Here is an 18,705-nt window from a genome sequence, read left to right on the forward strand (position 1 = left end):
AAGTGTGAGATGACCTCAGGTATTTCAGGACCTGTACACGAGCGTGGGGTAGAGACAACTCTACTTTGACTTTAGTTGGTAGTGTGGGGAAGGAACTAAAGTATCTGCTCCAGAGCATCAGTCACTGGGGTTAACCAAAGCAAATCTGTGCCCTGTGTAGTGAAGAACACAAAAAGCCTATGATCATTATGAAGTTCGAAGTCATGTACGGTCCGTACCTACCCTTAGGTTTACAAAACCTAAGTTTTGTAAAATCTTACGAATCTGAAATATCTGAAAACTGTTATCGCCAAAACTGAACCTTATGAATTATCACTATTTGTTATGTCTTTTTATAGTCCAGAAATTTCATTTAAATACTTAACCAGTTTCAGCATGCCAGCCGGGAAGGTTTCAGTGCACTTGTTGGATTCCAGAGATTTGTACTTCCAAGCTCCTGCATTGAACGTGTTCCGCTTGAACGTGCCTTCAAACCTTGAAAATGTTTAGATTGCTTTTAAGTCAGGGGAAAGCTGAAGTACTATAGGCAGAAGAATGTGTCTTCGCTTTTAAGACTTCAGTAAATTCCTTACTGTTTCGGGACAAGGAAGTGTGATAGGGGATGAACCTCTGATAACCCTGCTTACGCATGGTTGCATTAAATTTTGAGACTCAGTATTCTGTGACAACAGAAAAGCTACTGCATGCTTTCCCAGTTTGTAGCTTGAGAGAGCCAGAGGTGTATTACCTAATCCAGTTTCAACATGACTGCGCTACCTGTCAGCACTGATTTGAACTCTGCCCAGAGGCACCTGTTGGTTGATGCATAAACGATCTGTTGTGGTGCAACAAAAACGTATCACTTTGATTCGCTCAAAATATATTTGCGTGTTGATCCACAAGACATTTAATGGCTTGGCAATGGCCTAGGGTGCAAAAACTTTCTAAACTGCTGATTGAGATATTCACACTCTCCTGGTGACAACATACTGCTCTCCAATATGGATGTAGTGTTTTGAGTATCTCTGGAGTGCAAGGAGGTGGCACACAATCTTAGAGCAATTTGGTAATCTAAGCATTCTCTCTTGGAGAAAAATGTCTTTTACACAGCTCTTACCAGGCAATTGGAGTTCTTGGGAAGTTAAAGAAAAACCTAATTGTATGTAACAGGTGTTACACCGTATGTGTAGTAAGGTGGCTTCCACTGGAATATCTATGGAAGAGGAAGCATGAAAGCTGGTGTCTTGCTGCTTCTTTAAAAACTGGATTTCTGACAGCATACAACAGAGTGTACCAGGTAGGATTGTGCTTCTCAACTGTTTTGAATTGAAGGGGCCGCTCAGCTGCCTGTGTGGTTTGATGTTTGGGGATATTGGTGGAAAAAAGAGAGTTTCTTGTGTTTAAAATCTTGTGTTTTGGCAGGAGCATTGTTTTTGGGGTTACAAGGAAAAGTACCGGTGAAGACGAAGCAGCAAACGTGAACTGCAGACGTACTAGTCCAAGTGTCTTTTCTGTGTGTCTGCTGATGGTAAGGAGCGGGTCCCTAGCTAGGTGTTTGGGTCTTTAATCATTTTGTATAGTTGCTGCAAAACGTCTTCAGACTGTAGCTTGAAAAACTGCTATAGGGAGGAACCATTCCCTTTCTCCCCTTCTTCCATACTTTATTTCCTATAGACAGAGAGGAGCTGTTTTCTAACAACTAAGCTGATCCTGCCTCCTTGCTTCAACTAGAAAATAACCAAGTGTCACAGAAATAGTAATTTCCCCCCCTTTCCTCTTTTCTGTTGTTGCCAGGGTTTGTTCCCATTCACGAGCGAGTAGTGCGGGGAAGATGGAGAGAGAGGGGGAGGAGTTCAGACTTGCTGTGCAAACACATACAGACCTACTAATCTAAATTGATGCCTCATAGAAAAAAAAGTCACAGATGAAGCAGGCAGCTAATGATGGCTCACTCAAAGGCTCTCTTAGTGCTGGAAAATTTCATAGGTGGCAAATTTGTTCCTTGTTCCTCCTACATAGACTCCTATAATCCATCCACTGGAGATGTCTATTGCAGGGTACCAGACAGTGGCAAAGAAGAGGTGAGTACTTATCCAAACGTACAAAGAAGTGAAAACATTAAATGCACATAACATTAGTATTTTAAGTGGGAGAGGCCAAAGGTGAGAGAACAGAAAATGCTGAAGTCTTTAATGCTTACACGAATAAGTTCTTGACTGTATGGTAGTGCTGTGTAATCTATTGCTGTGGCAGCGAATACTGTTATTTTTTTACATTTTGCTGTTAGGAAGTTACAGGCTGGATCCTAGGCTGGTGTAAATCAACAAAGCTTCAGTAACTTCAGTGGCGCTCCTTCAGCTCATGTGGGAGATGTCTTGTGCATAAATTAACAATAATGCTCAGAGTGGCTGGAAGCATAAACAATCTGTAAGAGAGAAAAGGGTTTATTGATCTCTTCTCTCAATAAACTTAGAGGTGCCGTATATAACTAAATGTGTTCTCCCTTAGTGTCTTGATGATTTACAGTTGGATTTTTGGCTTGCTGACTCTTCTCTGAAGATGGTAAAAAGCTTCCAGACCTCTGGTTTTGGTATTAGCAATTGGATATTAAGTGGAGGTGATGAAGTGGCTGAGATGAGCGTACGTTTCTTTATAACGTAGCCTGTCCCCTGCATCAATGTAATGTTTTCTAGTCCTGTGCTGTCCAGTGGAATGAACGTTTCCTGGTACCTTGTACGTGTTCAGGTGTGGATGGGCAATGTGACATTCATTTGGGGGGCTGCAGTTTCATTGATGCTACTTTATAAGAGACCTACAAGTGTGTGTCCAACATAGTGTTTCAAATTTACTGAAGAGAGAAATGACTGGAAAATCTTGGATAACGCAAAGGGAGTGGAAAACATTGACTAGTGTACAGTATTTTCAAAATGCTTTTTAAAACAAATTGCTACTGTGTGTAGCTATTCCTTTCACTTGTTTTTCAGCCCTGTTGACACCTTTTCGCTTTGCTTCTCTCAGCAGAAACCTTTGCACTGTAATTTCAACTGGGTAAATATTTGCTGGATGCTGATGACCAAGGGTTAAAGAGTAACAGGTTGGGTTTGCTAGAATACATCTGTGTAAGTTCATTCCAACACTAATTATGCCTGAAAAGATTTCTTTTTGATGTGCAGGTGCAAATCTTCCTGTTCATTCATTTGCAAAATCATTAAAATGAGAGAGGTGTGAGAATGCTAGAACAGCCGAACAAAAGCAGGCTCCTGGCCATTCTGGAGCTACAGTTCAGATGCACTAAAGAGCAATGGCTTTTCTCTTTCAGCTTTCTGAGTCAGTGGTTGTGTGTAGCAGGAGGAACCCAGTTTAAACACCTGTAAAGTTGGTGAGTGCTTTACTCCTGCCTGCAGACAACTATACAAGAAGGTCAGGCTCTGCAGAGCTGGCATCCACTGGTGACTGATGGAATATGCTGCAGGGGAAAATGCAATCACATACTACTTAGAGGGTATCTAGAGATACCAAAATAAGCATCTAGACCCAGGTTCAACACAGGGCTCGGGATGCTGCTTTCTAGCAAGGCTAGGAAAAAATTAAAAATCCAGTTGGATTTTTTTCTTGGTTAATTTTAGTGGAAGGTTAGAAGGCAGAAAGGAGACACAATGAATCTGTTGCTGACCCTGGATTTTAACACCAGATCAGCGCAGTGGCCATTTCAGCCAGTTTCTGAAAAAAAACACCGCATGGGGTTTTTTTAAGGGGTTAATTTGTCCCCCAGCTAGATGTCTTAAATTCCAAATAGCAGCACCAAAGCAAGCTTAACAGGTGCCCTGTATCTCCAAAAGACAGGCTGGTGAGGGCTAATTAGTCCTGGCAAATATGCCCTTAAAAAAAAAATAAAAATTTATCCTTTAAAGAACCTTGGTCCTGTGCATCATCCCCTGGGAAAGCAAACATCATGTCCTGCGGGCAGTTTTGGGTATTTCCGCATCAACATTTTTCAGTATTGTAAAAGGATTGCTTGGATTGCGTTGTGTGTTTTTTCTCTGTGTCTGTCTTGTGCAGAAGAGGAAAGCAGAAGGAAGTGTTTCAGACACACGAGTTCATAGTCGAATTCTTGCGCGTGTTTTCTTTGTGGCTCGACTTTTGCTAGTCAAACTAAATAACTGTTTAACCTTTGTATGCTCTCTTACTTCTTCTGTACAAATCTCTCCTTTTTTTTTTCCTCTTGCCTTTTTTTAGATCAATCTACTGCCACTTCATTCCTTCCTTTGCTAATTTTCTCTTCTGCTCTCTGTGAAAATGCAACATCTTCTTCCTTCTTCTAAACCCACTGGAGGGTTAAAAAGTGCAGATAGCCTTAGCTTCACGTCAGCCACCTGGTGGAAAAGGCCACAGAGGAGAAGGAGGACAGATGAGAAGCAGCACCACAATGGCACCTAATGACGGGAGGGTGGAAGAACAAGTTAATTAGTAAAGGATGGTATGGTTTCACAGAGGGTGAACCTTTTCAGGGCAGTGTGCGGCCCACACCTGACTCGCTGAGGAAGCTGCAGTTCCCCTTTCCCAGGCCTGCTCTGGGCCTGCTGGGGCTGGCAGCCATCAGCGCCTGCGCAGGGCCTTGTCCAACTGCAGTCGAAAGAGACAAGTCTGGGTTTCTGAGCTCAACCTTGTGCGAGTTGGTTTATTTTCCACCTTGGTCTCCGTACCAGTATTGTTCTGGCCCTCAAACTCTGGTCCTTATTTTTAGGGAGACCATAAATTCTGATGTGCACAGGGGGAAGGGATTTTCAACCACTTGAACTTTTGAGCCCTTGTTAGTAAAACATCAGTGGAGTGTCTATAAATTATTTTGTGATGGATTTTATAACACCCATCATGATTTGAAGGAACAAATTTGGAATTTGGTTTTGTGGAGCTGGTGGAGCCAGTGACTGCATGGGAACCAGCAATTTGGCAACATTAGGAGAGGTCAGAATGATCTGATTAATATTGCATCAGCATCCTCCTAGTTATTGACTTTGGCAGGTTTCCAAAAGCTGAAGAAATTTATGAGCAAAAATTATGGGAAACCAGCTAAGACAGCTTTGGCTAAAAGCCCACCTTCATGCGTATATTAGACATTGGAAGCAATAGAGAACTGATAACATAGGAAGCAAAAATTGGGAAATAGGGCAGTTAATTAAAATATGGAAGGATATTGGTAACCATCTTCAGTAATCTGAGACTGGTAAACATCAAGAAGGAACTGCTTAAAAATCAGTAGATGCAAGTAACTTCAATTTAAGAGCCCAGAGGAAATGATTGATGGGAGAGAAAGCTTCCTAGTGAATTTTAATCCTTTGAAGCCTAGTCCGCCTCAGAAAAGTGCTGGTAATCTGTCACTATTCAGAAAGGTCAGGCTGATGGACCATGCAGCAATTACGTACATCTCAGGCAAAATACTGACAAGACTGGTATGCATCTATATAAAGGCATATAATGATCTTTTGTATCTGTAGACTTCATTAGGTACCTGATGAGAGAACTGACTAAACTCCGAGAGTTGAGAAAGGAGCACTTTTTTTTTTTTTTTTTTTTGTCTGAGAGCATTAGAGACTTTCTAGCTGTGATCAGGTAAGATTAAAAACTTTCTCTGAGTGTCTGTTCTGTAAATATATTCTTAGTCCTTGCTTGAACCAGCTGGTGGAAAGGGAAGAAGAAACCAAAGGCTAGCAAGGCATACAGTTTGTCCCTTCCCCAACTCCTTACTTTCATCATTGCCTGGTGTGACTGAAGTCCTGTGCTGCAAGGACTGTGGGCATTTAGACTGAAGTTACATTTGCTCTGAGAGATTGTTGCACTTTCCTCCATAAGGAACAAGATTCTGCATGGGTTTGGCCAGTGGCGCTTGCTGGTGCCAGTTGACCGACCCAGCATTTCCTTGAGACTTGGTGAGTTGCCCACAAGTTGCTGGAATTTACAGAAAAGCAAATTACAGTGATGGTTTCTTTTTTAGATACTCTAATTCAGTAACACTTTTTGAATTATGGGATAGTGTCACGAGAAGATGAAAATGGAGAAGCTATCAATGGTCACAACTCTGAAGAGATGCAGTCTTCCCAACAATGTGATCTGGATTATTAGCCTCTCAAATATGAATTTGTCTGCTGATTGTTTGATACTCTTTCTGAGGCCTTTCATTAACATTTACCACCCCTCTTTTGCTCTTTTAGGTGCAAGCTGCTGTCAAAGCTGCCAAAGATGCCTTCCCGACTTGGTCCTCAAAAAGTCCGTTGGAAAGATCTCAGATCCTGAACAAATTGGCAGACCTGATTGAATACGACCTGGAAGCATTTGCACAAGCAGAGTCAAAAGATCAGGGTAAAAATTGGAACTGTTGATCTCAAATATAGTGTGTCTTGCTGAATATTGAGATGGAGGATATGGTCCAAATTTTTAGTATGGTATGAATTGTTAGAGCAAATTGGAGTCGATGTGCATGAACTTTGCAGAAGTCGCTGATTTTAGATTCCTGGGGCATTCTTGCTTTTCAGAATTGCTGACTTTGACTTCAGTTATTAGATAATTGTAATGCAATACTACAGGGGAGCTGTTGTCATTGACTATGGTTGCACTGTGCCGGGGATTACCTGGGTGCAGGACAAAACGTGTTTCCCAAAAAACATGCAAATCAGCTTTCAGAGCTCAGTTTAAAGCCCTGTTTCTGCCCATGATAACACAACAGTGTAATTGGTTTTGTTTCAGGAAAAACTATTACGTTTGCTAGAACAGTGGACATCCCTCGGGCCGTGTACAACTTCCGATTCTTTGCGTCTTCCATCCTTCATTGTATGACAGAGTGCACCGAGATGGCAACCGTGGGCTGCATGCATTACACCTTGAGGGCACCTGTGGGAGTTGGTACGGTGCTCCTGAAACACTGAAAAGCTTGGCTGAGTGTCTTCTTCAGCAGTGGCTCAACAAAGAGGATTTTTCAAAAGCATTTCTTGTCTTTGCTAAACACGAATAGTCTGCTAAAGCATAAGCAACTTTACGTAAAATCAGTTATGCTACTTCATGGTAAAAAGAATACTTACATGCCTTAAAAAGCATCTGTTTTAACCTGGTAGCTCTCACCCTCAAAACCTCTCTTGTGTTTTGTACGTGTGTGTCTGTGTGGGTAGGTAAGTATTACTGCTGTGGATCGGTGAGGCGTTCAGAAGCATTGAGCTGCTGCTGCGGCGGAGAGAGCTGGATCCTCCTTGCCTTTGAGGAAGCAGTAGTAGTTTGCAAGGTGACGTTTTAGGCTGTGACTGGAGTGCCCGTGGGTTCTTAACCCACTTGTAGCTGGGGAATTGCTGAGCTCAGCCACCAGATGCTGCTAATGCTTCAGAAAGAAAGTGGCTGTGCTGAGCTGATGAGTAATGGAGTCGTAATGATTCCATTATACGGTGTTTTATCTAAATATATATGAATGTGCCACATTCACACTTGAATTATTCAAAACATAAAAATTGGCTAGCCTAGAGGACCCATTTAAAAGTTTTCTTGAGCAGTGGAGAACACGAATACTTCTGGTAAAATTACTCTCATATGGAAGTCACTCGCTGCATCTGCTCCATCAAACAGCGAAAAATCCTGTGGCTTTCATGAGCAGTCACACCTAACGATTACAGATTATTTTCTTTTACTATTTCCTATAAATATGTAAGGTGAAATTATTCCCAAAGGCAGTTACTGAAAAAATTCTGGTCATCCAGTAATTTGTGGAAACAGCAGTTTGTACACTGATAAACTTCAGCACTCAGAAGTTAGGCTAAAATTTATCAGGAAAATATGCACTATATGTTAGGCATGCTCCTTTTAATTTTAGAATTGGGGAGAAAAAAAGGAGGCTCTAAAGAGCAACAGAAAGCAAGAGTGATCTGAGCTAACACATTACCTTAACTTGCTGTTTGCTAACACAGAGTATTACCACAGCCCAATTGATGTAAATAATTGTTATGGCTAACCTTGCATTACTGTTCCTAGAAAACACTGAAAAGCTTCCTATGAATATAAGATTCTGCCCTGAAGAAAAAAAGGAAAACTTATTCAGAGAGTTCAGCTGATCGCCTTTAGGATCATTTGCACAAATCTTTTAAAGTTATCTGCCTGTGAGAAAAGTTTCTAGCTGCAAATTTATTGTACAGTTTTCTGGAAAAAAAAGCCGTAGCCAAATTCCTTTCATAAATCTGAATTGGTGTATAACTGCTTGAGGTCAGAGAAACGAGTTTGGTATCCCAGCAGGCTGAACTCTTGTCTTTTGTGGTTTTGCTTTGGTAGCTGGTTTAATCAGTCCTTGGAATTTGCCACTATATTTGTTGACCTGGAAAATAGCTCCTGCCATTGCATATGGAAATACTGTGGTTGCCAAGCCAAGTGAGATGACATCTGTTACAGCTTGGATGATGTGCAAGCTCTTGGAGAAAGCAGGTAAGTCCTGTAACATGCTACGGAGGGGAAATGGGGTGGAAATGCTTGTCTGTATACCATTATTTTTTTTTGTTGCAGAAATCAGAAAGTACTCAGAGACTTTGGGAAAGATTGTATGCTGTAGCTGAATGTTGCACTGGAGAACAAAAAGCTCTCCCTGTCCTCATACTATCCCATCTCTCCACCCCAGCTGTTGCCCAGTTTTTTCCCCACTATGTTCTCATGAAAAGTCTTTTTGTGCCTCCTTTCCCCCTCCTGCACTCCACTTAAGGATGTCCTCAGTCTGTGGTGCCAACAGAGGAACCATGAGAGCAAGAGAGAGTGAGAATTGGCTCTCGGAGGCTGGGTTGTGGCTGTGTTTCGTGCACTATTAAGAAAAACTGGGAGGACAGCTGCTTCTTCCCTGAATGACAGAAAATTGGATGATGGGTATCAGGCAAGCTTGACTGATCAGTGGAATTGGTTTTATCATTTAATCCATGACCCACAGAGCTGTTTAACATCATGCATTTCAGCTACTTATGTAAGTTAAGGGTCAGTCTTTGTCACCCCAGAGCTACTGGTAATTTTCTGACTTCAGGGACAAACCACAGTGAAGTGAAACCTGCCCAGCAAGGGAAAGGGTATGATGACTGTGTGCCTTCCTTCCCATCAGGGGTACCTCACGGGGTGGTGAATGTGGTGTTTGGAACGGGTGCCAAGGCAGGAGAAGCCCTTGTCTGCCACCCCGACGTGCCTCTGATCTCCTTCACGGGAAGCACGCTGACGGCCCAGCGGATCACGGAGAAAAGTGCTCCGCACTGCAAACGGCTTTCACTGGAACTGGGAGGCAAAAACCCCGCAATCATCTTCGATGATGCCGACTTGAGCCAATGCATCCCCACAACGCTGAGGTCCAGCTTTGCCAACCAGGTGCCTCCCACCTCTGTAGCATATACACCCGGTTTGCAGCAGGAGGTGCGGTCCGTCCGAGAGTGTGTGTGTGCGCGCATGTGCACATGCCTTTGGATCCAAATCCTAAATTGTCAAGGTCGGATTCAAGGTTCTGTGTTGTGAGCAAACCTTAAGTAGAAAAATATGAAAAAGATTTCATTATTCCATAAGCAGGGAAACAAAATAATAAAGGGCTCTTCTTTGTGCTCTCCACCAGAAGGTAACAAGATGTCATTATCCCTCTCAAAATAGATATATTGCTTATCCCTCCAGGAAGAGACTGCTTTAAATCCCACCCCGCAAGTAAGTGGGAAGCTTGCTGATTTGCTGGAATTAAATTAGGAAACTTCCCTCAAAATTCTACCAATGTTCCTGTTCCCTCATCACCACCCTCGGGAGAGATCGCCAAAGCCAGGAAAGTGTATCAGGGCAAATGTTCAGAAAAATAGCTTGGTATCAGAAAGGGATTATCAGGAAATGAAGACAGAGATCGTTCACAGTTGGAAATCACATTTCCTATGAAAAATGTTGGGGAGGAAAACATGTAATCAATGAAAAATCAAATTTACTTGGTTAGTAAGTGACTGCACAATGCTGATATTGTTGTTTTGTCTTTTTCTTCTCTTTTCCTTTTTAATCTGGGAAAAATCGTACTTTGCAGTGTTGGTGAATGTAGTTTGCAGTCCTGAGGATGGAGGGACACAAGTCTCATTCTGGAATGTGACTCCTAGTACTCCTCAATAATACGATGGAATATGAACTAATTTTTTTTTTTTTCTTGTTTGTGTCTTTTTGGTAGGGTGAGATCTGTCTCTGCACCTCCAGGATCTTTGTTCAGAGAGGCATATACAGTGAGTTTTTGAAAAGGTTTGTGTCAGAGGCTAAGAAATGGAATACTGGGAACCCCTCAGATCCTACAGTCGACATGGGAGCACTAATAAGTAAAGAACATCTAGAAAAGGTGATGTTACATGGAGTTTACATAATCTCATCTCATCTTTTAGAGGGCTACAAAAGGTGCTTTCAGAGGTATATGGAAAGAACCGCATCCTCTTTGAGATTAGCTCTGAGGGATGATTATTTGATGAGCCATTATAAGGTATCTTTTTGATAGCATTTCTGGTGCCTGTGGCTTGGGATCTGGAAAAATCAACTCCATGGTGAAAATAATTTAAAATGACAAAAAATATTTCTTCCTGTTTGAATGAAATAATTCAAAATAGTTAATTCTAAATCCTGAATTTATACTAAACTGTCTTAGAGCTCAGCAACGTTTCCATGGGTTTTAGCATTGCATTTGCTAAGATCACTTATTTGCCTAATAAGTTAGTTAACAAGATAAAAGTAATTTTTTTGTATCTGGGCAAATTCTGGGGAGTACAAGGCAGTTTCCTAGGACTGCTTGCAGTAATGTGGAATTGCATATGCGTGGAGGGCAGCTGAGATGGTGCACAATTAGACATAGTCTGCCTTAGTGGCTTATATGAAATGAGTGTTTATTGTGTCAGATAGAGTCGAGGAGAGCAGATGCTCATATCCCAGAACTGTCTGACACCATCAGCAGAAGCAAGAAGCAGACTGAAAACCGCAGAGTGAGAGAGAAAGCCAGACCTTTGTCATGCTTCCTGACGCCCCAGCAGGTTCTCCAGGCCTGGTCTGAAGTCGAGTGGTAGAAACACCCACTTCCCGAGGCCCTCAGCCTGTGGCACCACAGAGAACTTCCGAGTCTAACCTACCAAGGTGGTTAAAAGAAGAAAGAGAAAGAAGCCCTGTGGTATCTCTGTGGTGTTTCTAAAGGGAGAGAAACCAGGCAACGATTTCAGAATAGCACAAGCAGATCAATAGCATGTCCTATGTGTTCAAGGTAGCATATATGATAGCAGCAGCCATGGAAGCAGCTTTAATTATTTATTGATGAGATTTTCTATAGCATTCATGGCTTCATCATCCTAGTGGCATGAAAACATTTAACAAGCCTGCCTGTGAGGTAGGAAAATATTACCGATCCCTTGGAGTAAATGAGTGAACCGTGGCATGGAACACATGGCAAACTGCCCAAGCTCCTGGAAGAAGGGAGGGAGGCTCTGGGCCGACTGGTGTTTTCACCAGGGGCCCTACCCTTTTGAGAAAACTTAGCGAGAAGGGCCAGTGGTCTTGCCTGCTAGGCTAGTAAGTGTTTGGAGAGAGAGAGAACAATTGTTTACAGCAAGAAATACCCAGCCTTACTTTTATAGAAACATAACAACAAAAGCTAGGGAGTGACCCTCTGTTGTTAGGAGGAAAGTAAAGGCAGCGTGATCCAGTTGGAGATATTCAAGGGCTGCTGTTGATGTGTTCAGACTGGAGAGGTGGACCCTCAGGATTTTGTGTCCTGTAGTGGTGATGTTTTCCTGCTGCTTCCCCAGGTAAGGGGCTATGTGAAGAAAGCCCAGGCTGAAGGAGCAAGAGTCCTCTGTGGAGAGGGAGTGGATTCTTTGGCTCTCCCAACTGGCAACCAGAAAGGCTATTTCATGTTGCCCACAGTTATTGCTGAAGTCAAGGATGAATCTTGTTGCATGCAAGAAGAGATCTTTGGTCCTGTGACATGTGTGGTAGCATTTGATACAGAAGAAGAAGTGATCGAAAGAGCCAACAGTGTGAAATACGGCTTGGCAGCCACTGTGTGGTCCAGCAACGTGGGACGTGTTCATCGGGTGGCACGAAGACTACAGTCGGGATTGGTGTGGACCAACTGCTGGCTCATTAGAGACCTGAACTTGCCATTTGGTGGGATGAAAGCCTCAGGTATAGGAAGGGAGGGAGCAAAGGATTCCTACGAGTTCTTCACTGAGGTCAAAACCATTACAATAAAGCACTGACATATGTTAATGGAGGTATTTTAGAGTAAAATAAATAACAGTAATTTGCGTTATCAGAAGTGGCTTTCTAGAACACAGGCTGCTATTGTGACCATCTTTTTCTTGAACTTTGGTCAAGTAATATCAATGGCAGCTGAAAAGAGTCATCTCAAAAGCTAATGTTGAATGCAGACTTTCATGTTGGATGAGAACATCAGTGTGGACTCCACAATCAACCCATCCCAAGCCAGATAACTTGCTTCTCTTGCGGATCCTAAAGCTTTTTGAGTATTCCTGTCTCAAAATCTCTCCCTCTAAGGCAGATTGGAGAAAGGGTGATACATGACTGTGCCTGTGGCTGGTGAATTACCTTGAGGGACAAAGTGGCAAGCACGTTGTGAGGCTGATATTGTAATGGGAATCAGCCCGTTTCCACTAGAAACAGTATGGTCCACGTACCAATTCATATTGCACTTCACTGATACCAGACAAGGACTAATGCTGCAGGACACTAAAAAGCCCGAGGCAGTACCTTTAATCTACTAAGTGGTATTAAACCATGGAGTCGTGAAATTCTCATGATAACCAAAGACAATAAACATTTTAATTATAACCTGCTTTATGGTATGCAGCTGAATCATCCTAAAAACTTGTTCTCTAACTGTTTTGAAATTACAGCCTTTTGTCACTTCTAGGCCTAAGTGGTGGTGTTTTTCACATCCCTGGACAAAGATTTGGCTACATCACAGACAGTGTCATTCGTCATTAATAAAGACTGAAAGTGACTCCTAAAAGAACTGTTAGAAATGTTTGTCATTTACAGAGGTTTTTTTTTAATTGGGTATCTCACAACTTGTTCACATTCCACAAAAAGAGAAATAAAATTGGATGCACATTTTTCCCCCCTGAGATGACTATGTTGCTATTAAATTTTTTATAGCAGCCCTTTATAATTTGCTTTTCAAGTTTCGAGTTGAATTTCACAGTAAACAAAGGTGCATGGAGTTTCATAAATGTCTGTATTCTGAGAAGAGCTGATGAGTCACTGGGATATTTTTTCAGGCCTGTTGGGGGAAAAAAAGAGCACCTCTAAAATACAAAAAAACTGATGAAAAATTATTACTGATGAGATGTGAAAGAATGGAGTAGCAAATCGTTCTGCTGCTTCTCTGCACACTGAAAGAAAATACTGAGAGGCATTTGGGGTTAATAGAAAATGCAATTTTATTTTTTGTAGTTTATAACATTTTTAGGGGTATGGAGCTGTGATATGCAGGGCTGTAATACCTTGTAAAACTGATGTAGACAGTCTAGAGGAGTCTCTAGGCCTTGAATACTAAACCATACCTTTATTTTGATATTTCTGTTGAAGATACGTTTTTTGCATAGTGTACTTCTCATGAGTATTTTTTCCAGAGAGGATTTATTTTTTCTTTCCGAGTTTGGCCAAGCTAATGCTGGATTTGGGCTTTTCTTTGTAAAATAAAAATGCCAACAGGGTGTTTTAAATTACAACTGCAGAAAGGCAGTCTTTTCGTTCTCTTTAAGTGCGCTTAAGAGGAGTCACTGCAATAAATAGCCAACGTCGTTGTCCTCGCTTTGCACAAGTTGTGCCAGTGACTGCTCTAAAGGGCTTGGAGTAGGGGATGGATCCCAACCCCCCTTTCAGGAGCATTTGCTACGTGTGTCCTGAGTTGGCTGAAAAACCGATTTTCTCTTTCAGAGGACTTTTTGAAAATAGCTTTTACCCCAGAGCTAAGGCCCAACTGTGTGATGAACCTTGAAATCTCTGGATCCAACCTGCTTGCAGGGCAGACCTACCAGGCAGGCTGGGACCTTGGTCATCTGATGGATTTGGTACAGGTACCCTCGACTGGAGATGAGTTACGGAAATACACAGAAATGGTAGGCTTAGTGAATTGACCTACTCTGAAGCAGCAGACATTTCATTTTAAGACTCCGCCTAGGTCTATTTGTGACCATGTGGTGGCAGCAGAACACCTGCTTTGGTGTTTTTAATTGCCCAATCACTTATTTTGCTGGGAGGGGGATGAACAGCTATATCACTGCATGTTTCATTCTGACATATTTTTTTTTTCCCCCACAAATCCTGTTTAGAAGAGCAAAAGAACCCAAGAGCTGTGACATACTTCATTAGTTTGGGGGGCAGGCGTTTTCACCAACAGCAGATGGGATATTACACAATTAGTAGATTTGGATGGGATTCCTTCCCCCGTCTGGATCTGGTCTAGGTTCAGTTTTAATGAGCTGAATTTCCTTTCAGGTGTTGATTTTGGCTTGGCATTAGATACGATGGGAGATTTCCGTATATATTTCATGTACAGGAGACAAAGGCCTGTGTGTTGTCTATGTGTTTCTGGCCCAAGATATCTGAGGTATTTTGTAGAGAGGTAGAGTTGGAGGTGGGGAGGGGACTGCGCTTTGCAGGACCCCCAGGTGAGGGGTATGGAGGTGGTGGTTCCAGGTCCAGCATGGCTCTGAGGATATCTCAGAGGTGAGCTCCTGAGGTGCCCCATTCGCTCATCCCTGTGTTCAGCGCCTCAGAGAGGTAAGGGAGGTCTGCTAGTGCTAATGAGGATGCTTACTTTTGGACAGGAGGGAGAGCTCATGTGAAGATACAAAATATTGCCTCTTTCTGCATTTTCCATCTCTAATGGACTCCTTCCTTCTCCAGTTAAGGTGCAGTTCAATTGCCTTACTTATTCTGCTAATTCTTGCCCTTTTCGATGAGTAGATTCACATATGTACATATTCACATGGGTGGCTGGGTGGGTGTTATCTGGTAGGGAGATTTCTTTTCCTGCCTGTAGTAGTGGGTAATTCTTGCATTGCCCATGCCCACCTCCAGCCTCAGGTCCTAGCCCTGGGGGAGCTGCTGGTGCTGGTGGCCGTGAAGCAGGTGACATGAGAGAGGCTACCTGCCTGCACCAGGGGCTCTCTCTGGGGACACTGAGTTCTTCTACATACCAAATGCTATGAACTTTTGCATATTTTTCTTGATTCAGACTGACTTCTAGTATAGTGTTGTGCATGGATAACTGTCTCTCATCTTACAGACACAGTAGTCCAAGAACTTTTTGCTGCAGATGGTGAAGGTGCCTGTTGCTGCTGCTTTGTTTCTGGATTTTCTGCTCTCGATCCCAGGGCACGGTGAAGAGGATATCCTGGAGGACGAGGCAAGCTGATCCAAGGCATCAGGCTGATGGCTGTCATAGAGCTCCCTGGGCTGCGCCGCCTGGAATTTTCCAACCTAGCAGCAAAGCTTTTTTTTTTTTTGTAGACTGCCCTGGCTTGTGCATGAAATCATGTGGCCAATGTGAGGATTTGTTTAATTACTGTTATGTAAAGCCCGAACAGTTGCTCCATCTGTTAATTCTTACAGATGGAGAGAGTACAGTTCTGTTTAACACCAGAAGATTATCTCAGTGGTGTGAGATGATTACTTTGCATGGGTAGGTAGCAATATATTTGCCATGCTTTACAGCTGTCAATTAGCATAGGGTTATTTTTCTTCTATTTCAGATCTTTTCCCAGCATGTTTATATCTGTATCCAGCTATTGTATAATGCTTGAAAGCAGCTTTGCTTAGGGAGACTCTGGGCATACTTCAGAGAGGAGACACATCAGTTCTAACATTTATATCCAAATCAAGTTACATCCCTGTTCCCACAGTGTTTGTAACTTAGGCAAAACAAGAAGTATTTGTAAAACTCACAGGGATGAAAACAGACTTGACTTTTTCGGTCAAAGAAAGTTTCATGCCGAACTTCACTTAAATGTGCAGAACTAGAACGTAAGCTAGGCTAGCTTTAAAACCTTAACTTTGAATTTCCAAACTTCAGAAAGCTATGCCTTAAGATTCAGCTTCACAGGTAGAGTCAGATCTCTTATCCCTAAGATTTCCCTCTTAGAACAACAACAAGAGCAGCAACAAACAAGAACAACAAAAAAAAGGGAAGAAAAAAAAAAAGGCTGGTGGATCTTGAGGGGAACTGTGAGGACTTTCCTGTCAGGCTCGTCCTCAGGGCTGAGGTTTAAGTTTTTGCTCAGTCTGGAAGGATGCTTGCTCAACACCTGTCTCAGCTCTAGAAGGGATGCCATCTGAAGTTTCCAAGTATTTGACTTCAAGCTTCTCATTAAGCATATGGATTTTCTGTGTGGTGAGAGAGTAAAAAATGAAAATTGAGTGAAATTTTCCTAGGCTGGAGGAAGACCTGGGTCCCACTCTTCACCCTAGTTAGTAAAGTATGCTATAAAAAGCTGAATGTAATGAATAGAGGAGACTCAGAACTGTTGCAGGAAATCCTGGTGACTGGACCATTTTCTTCACTTAATTCGGTTCCCCTCCTTTCCAAGCATTTCTTTTTGTACCTGGAGGGTGGTGTTTGTCCTTTGGGGGCCTCAATGCACTAGCTTTGTTCTAGAACATATAAAATCCCTGTTGGTAACACTTGTAGCCTAGGTAAATAGTCGTGTATAATAAGAAAAAGAGGGAAGTCCTGCAGTATTATAACTGGGGAAACTGGATGCATTTTAATGTGGCCGAAAGCTAGTTATGCATCCAGAAACTGTATGTGTATGGTGCTGCCTCCTGAAAAGGAGCAGTTGAAAAGGATTTGGAGATCATGAGGAAAAGCACAATCAGTATGAGAATACCAGCTCAGCCAAACCCACCCAACAGCGCAGAACTCAGCATGAGCTCTGCTAAATCATTGCAATTAACAGGGGAGCCAGCATGATCCTGGAGAGCACAAGCAGAAGTGTGCTGAAGCTGCAAATAATCTTTACCTTTGTATGTAGTATTACTGTCGTGTTATGCATCTATTTCTGATCTCTTTTAAAGGATGTGGAGGGAAGAAAATGATTCCTAATTTTGAAAAAAGCTCTTCTAGTGTGGGACTTAGACCTTGAACCACATCTTGCAACATCCTTTGGCTTCAGAAACACCTGCTTTGCTAAGGCAACTGGTGTGTGTGTACGTGTGTGTGTGTTCAGATGCTGAGAAGTGATGACAGGGGTCAGTGATGAGTCCAGAGGGGTAGATGCACACTACTGGGCTGGTATTTCAAAGAGCAACTTTTGTTTTTTTAAAACACAGGAGGTGGTGGAGCACACCTGACATGTCCTCTCTGTTGGGTGATGAGTAAACCTGGCTTATCGTGTTTCCCTCTGGCATGACGTATCCTTTGTCATTTCCTAGAAAATGCAAAGGCTCCCACAAAAGGGACCACAAGTGTCCTGAATGGGCTACGACCTGTGGTTTAAAGCATGCTGTATATGGAAAAGGGGAGATGCGGAGTTGTGACCGGTCAGATGGATCAGACCAAGGTTTCTCACCTAGTTGCGACCATTCAGTCTTTGTCCTGGGCTTTGGGAAGATGTGCTGGACCTCGCAGCTTGGCTCAGGTGAGGGCAGGGATGCCTGGTCCAAGGAGCCCTCTGGGACATGAGTAGGTGAGAGACTGATGCTAGACACAGGTACTCGTGCAACTTCACCGCAGGCATGTGGGGCCTTTGTGCAGTTATGGGCAAGATGAAATGAGAACTTTTCCCTGTGTATGAGAGGTGTTCTGGAGTGTTGAGATACAATAAAGACGGGGCCTATGTAAGTCCCAAAAGAGCAAAAGGCTTCTTTCAGAGTAATGCTAGTGAGAGGTATCTCCTGGTTTCAGAGAAATGGAAGTAATTATAGACCATTTATTGTGGAGAAGTAAGGACACACATTCATTCACAGGGTGCTAAACTTGTCCAATTAACTCTGAGCTCCCGAAATAATAATGAAAAGATTATGCTACCATTTTAGTAATTGAATTTTCTCCTCCTTTGGGAACAGTGCATATTAAAGTGAAGGTTTACCCTCAGTTACAGAGACATTTCTTGTTTTTCTTCAAGTTTGGCTGGCCCAACACAAAAGTCAGGTGAAAGTCACATTTTCTGCAGCTGTAAAATAGCATTTGCAAGGGCTGATTTTAAAAAAAAAAAAAAAAGGAAATAAAAGGAACATTACCTAATCTTGCCTTAATTTTTTAAAACTGATTTGTTTACACTTACGTGGCTTGAGTGAATTAACTGTGCTTACCTGCTGAAAATGCAAGCTTTTGTATTCAGGAGGAACGCCAAAATGTTTGTTGGTGGAAACAGCAGAATGTCAGTCTGGGAGTCTGTTTGGGATTCTTGTGCTAAAATATCTGTGTTTTGACATGAGTGCTTGTTAGCTGAAAAGAGATCATTTCAGTCCTGCTTAATGCTGTATTTCAGCCACCCTTTTCTAAGGAGACACTGGAGCCAATTTTCCATGCAGAGGACATTGAGTAGCTATGATAAGATAATCCTAGAAGTTTCATTAGGAAATTACCTCCTTCCTGCACTGTTTTGCTCCCAGAACTGCACTAAGCTTTTTGAGGATGGAAGCGATATTTTTGTAGCCCATAATTATATTCCTACAGTTAATATTTATTTTTTTTTTTCAGAGCTGTCAGTTTTG

General features: G+C 42.4%; 1 protein-coding gene across 3 annotated transcripts; it reads left to right on the top strand.

Moving 5' to 3' along the window:
- Nucleotides 1-1,880: 1,880 nt before the first annotated feature.
- ALDH8A1 (aldehyde dehydrogenase 8 family, member A1) lies at nucleotides 1,881-12,268 on the top strand. Of its 3 annotated transcripts, XM_009706406.1 has the most exons (7): nucleotides 1,881-2,060; nucleotides 6,189-6,336; nucleotides 6,721-6,876; nucleotides 8,281-8,430; nucleotides 9,086-9,342; nucleotides 10,163-10,324; nucleotides 11,769-12,268. In XM_009706406.1, exons 1-7 carry the CDS (start codon nucleotides 1,920-1,922, stop codon nucleotides 12,219-12,221), a joined length of 1,467 nt encoding a protein of 488 aa, XP_009704708.1. In that variant the 5' UTR covers nucleotides 1,881-1,919; the 3' UTR covers nucleotides 12,222-12,268. The 3 variants fall into 3 exon arrangements, with proteins under 3 accessions (XP_009704708.1, XP_009704711.1, XP_009704710.1); XM_009706409.1 differs by lacking the exon at nucleotides 10,163-10,324; XM_009706408.1 differs by lacking the exon at nucleotides 8,281-8,430 and having other exon boundaries at nucleotides 1,923-2,060.
- Nucleotides 12,269-18,705: the final 6,437 nt, after the last annotated feature.

This window comes from Cariama cristata, unplaced genomic scaffold (assembly GCF_000690535.1).
Source record: "Cariama cristata isolate BGI_N322 unplaced genomic scaffold, ASM69053v1 scaffold1628, whole genome shotgun sequence".
Lineage (NCBI taxonomy): Eukaryota > Metazoa > Chordata > Aves > Cariamiformes > Cariamidae > Cariama > Cariama cristata.

Excerpts from the sequence above, each read along its gene's own strand:
- ALDH8A1 (XM_009706406.1), top strand. The coding sequence starts at position 1,920 with ATGATGGCTCACTCAAAGGCTCTCTTAGTGCTGGAAAATTTCATAGGT. Across the intron at positions 6,337-6,720 it reads AGCAGAGTCAAAAGATCAGG|GAAAAACTATTACGTTTGCT; the intron begins GTAAAAATTGGA and ends GTTTTGTTTCAG. Across the intron at positions 8,431-9,085 it reads CAAGCTCTTGGAGAAAGCAG|GGGTACCTCACGGGGTGGTG; the intron begins GTAAGTCCTGTA and ends CCTTCCCATCAG.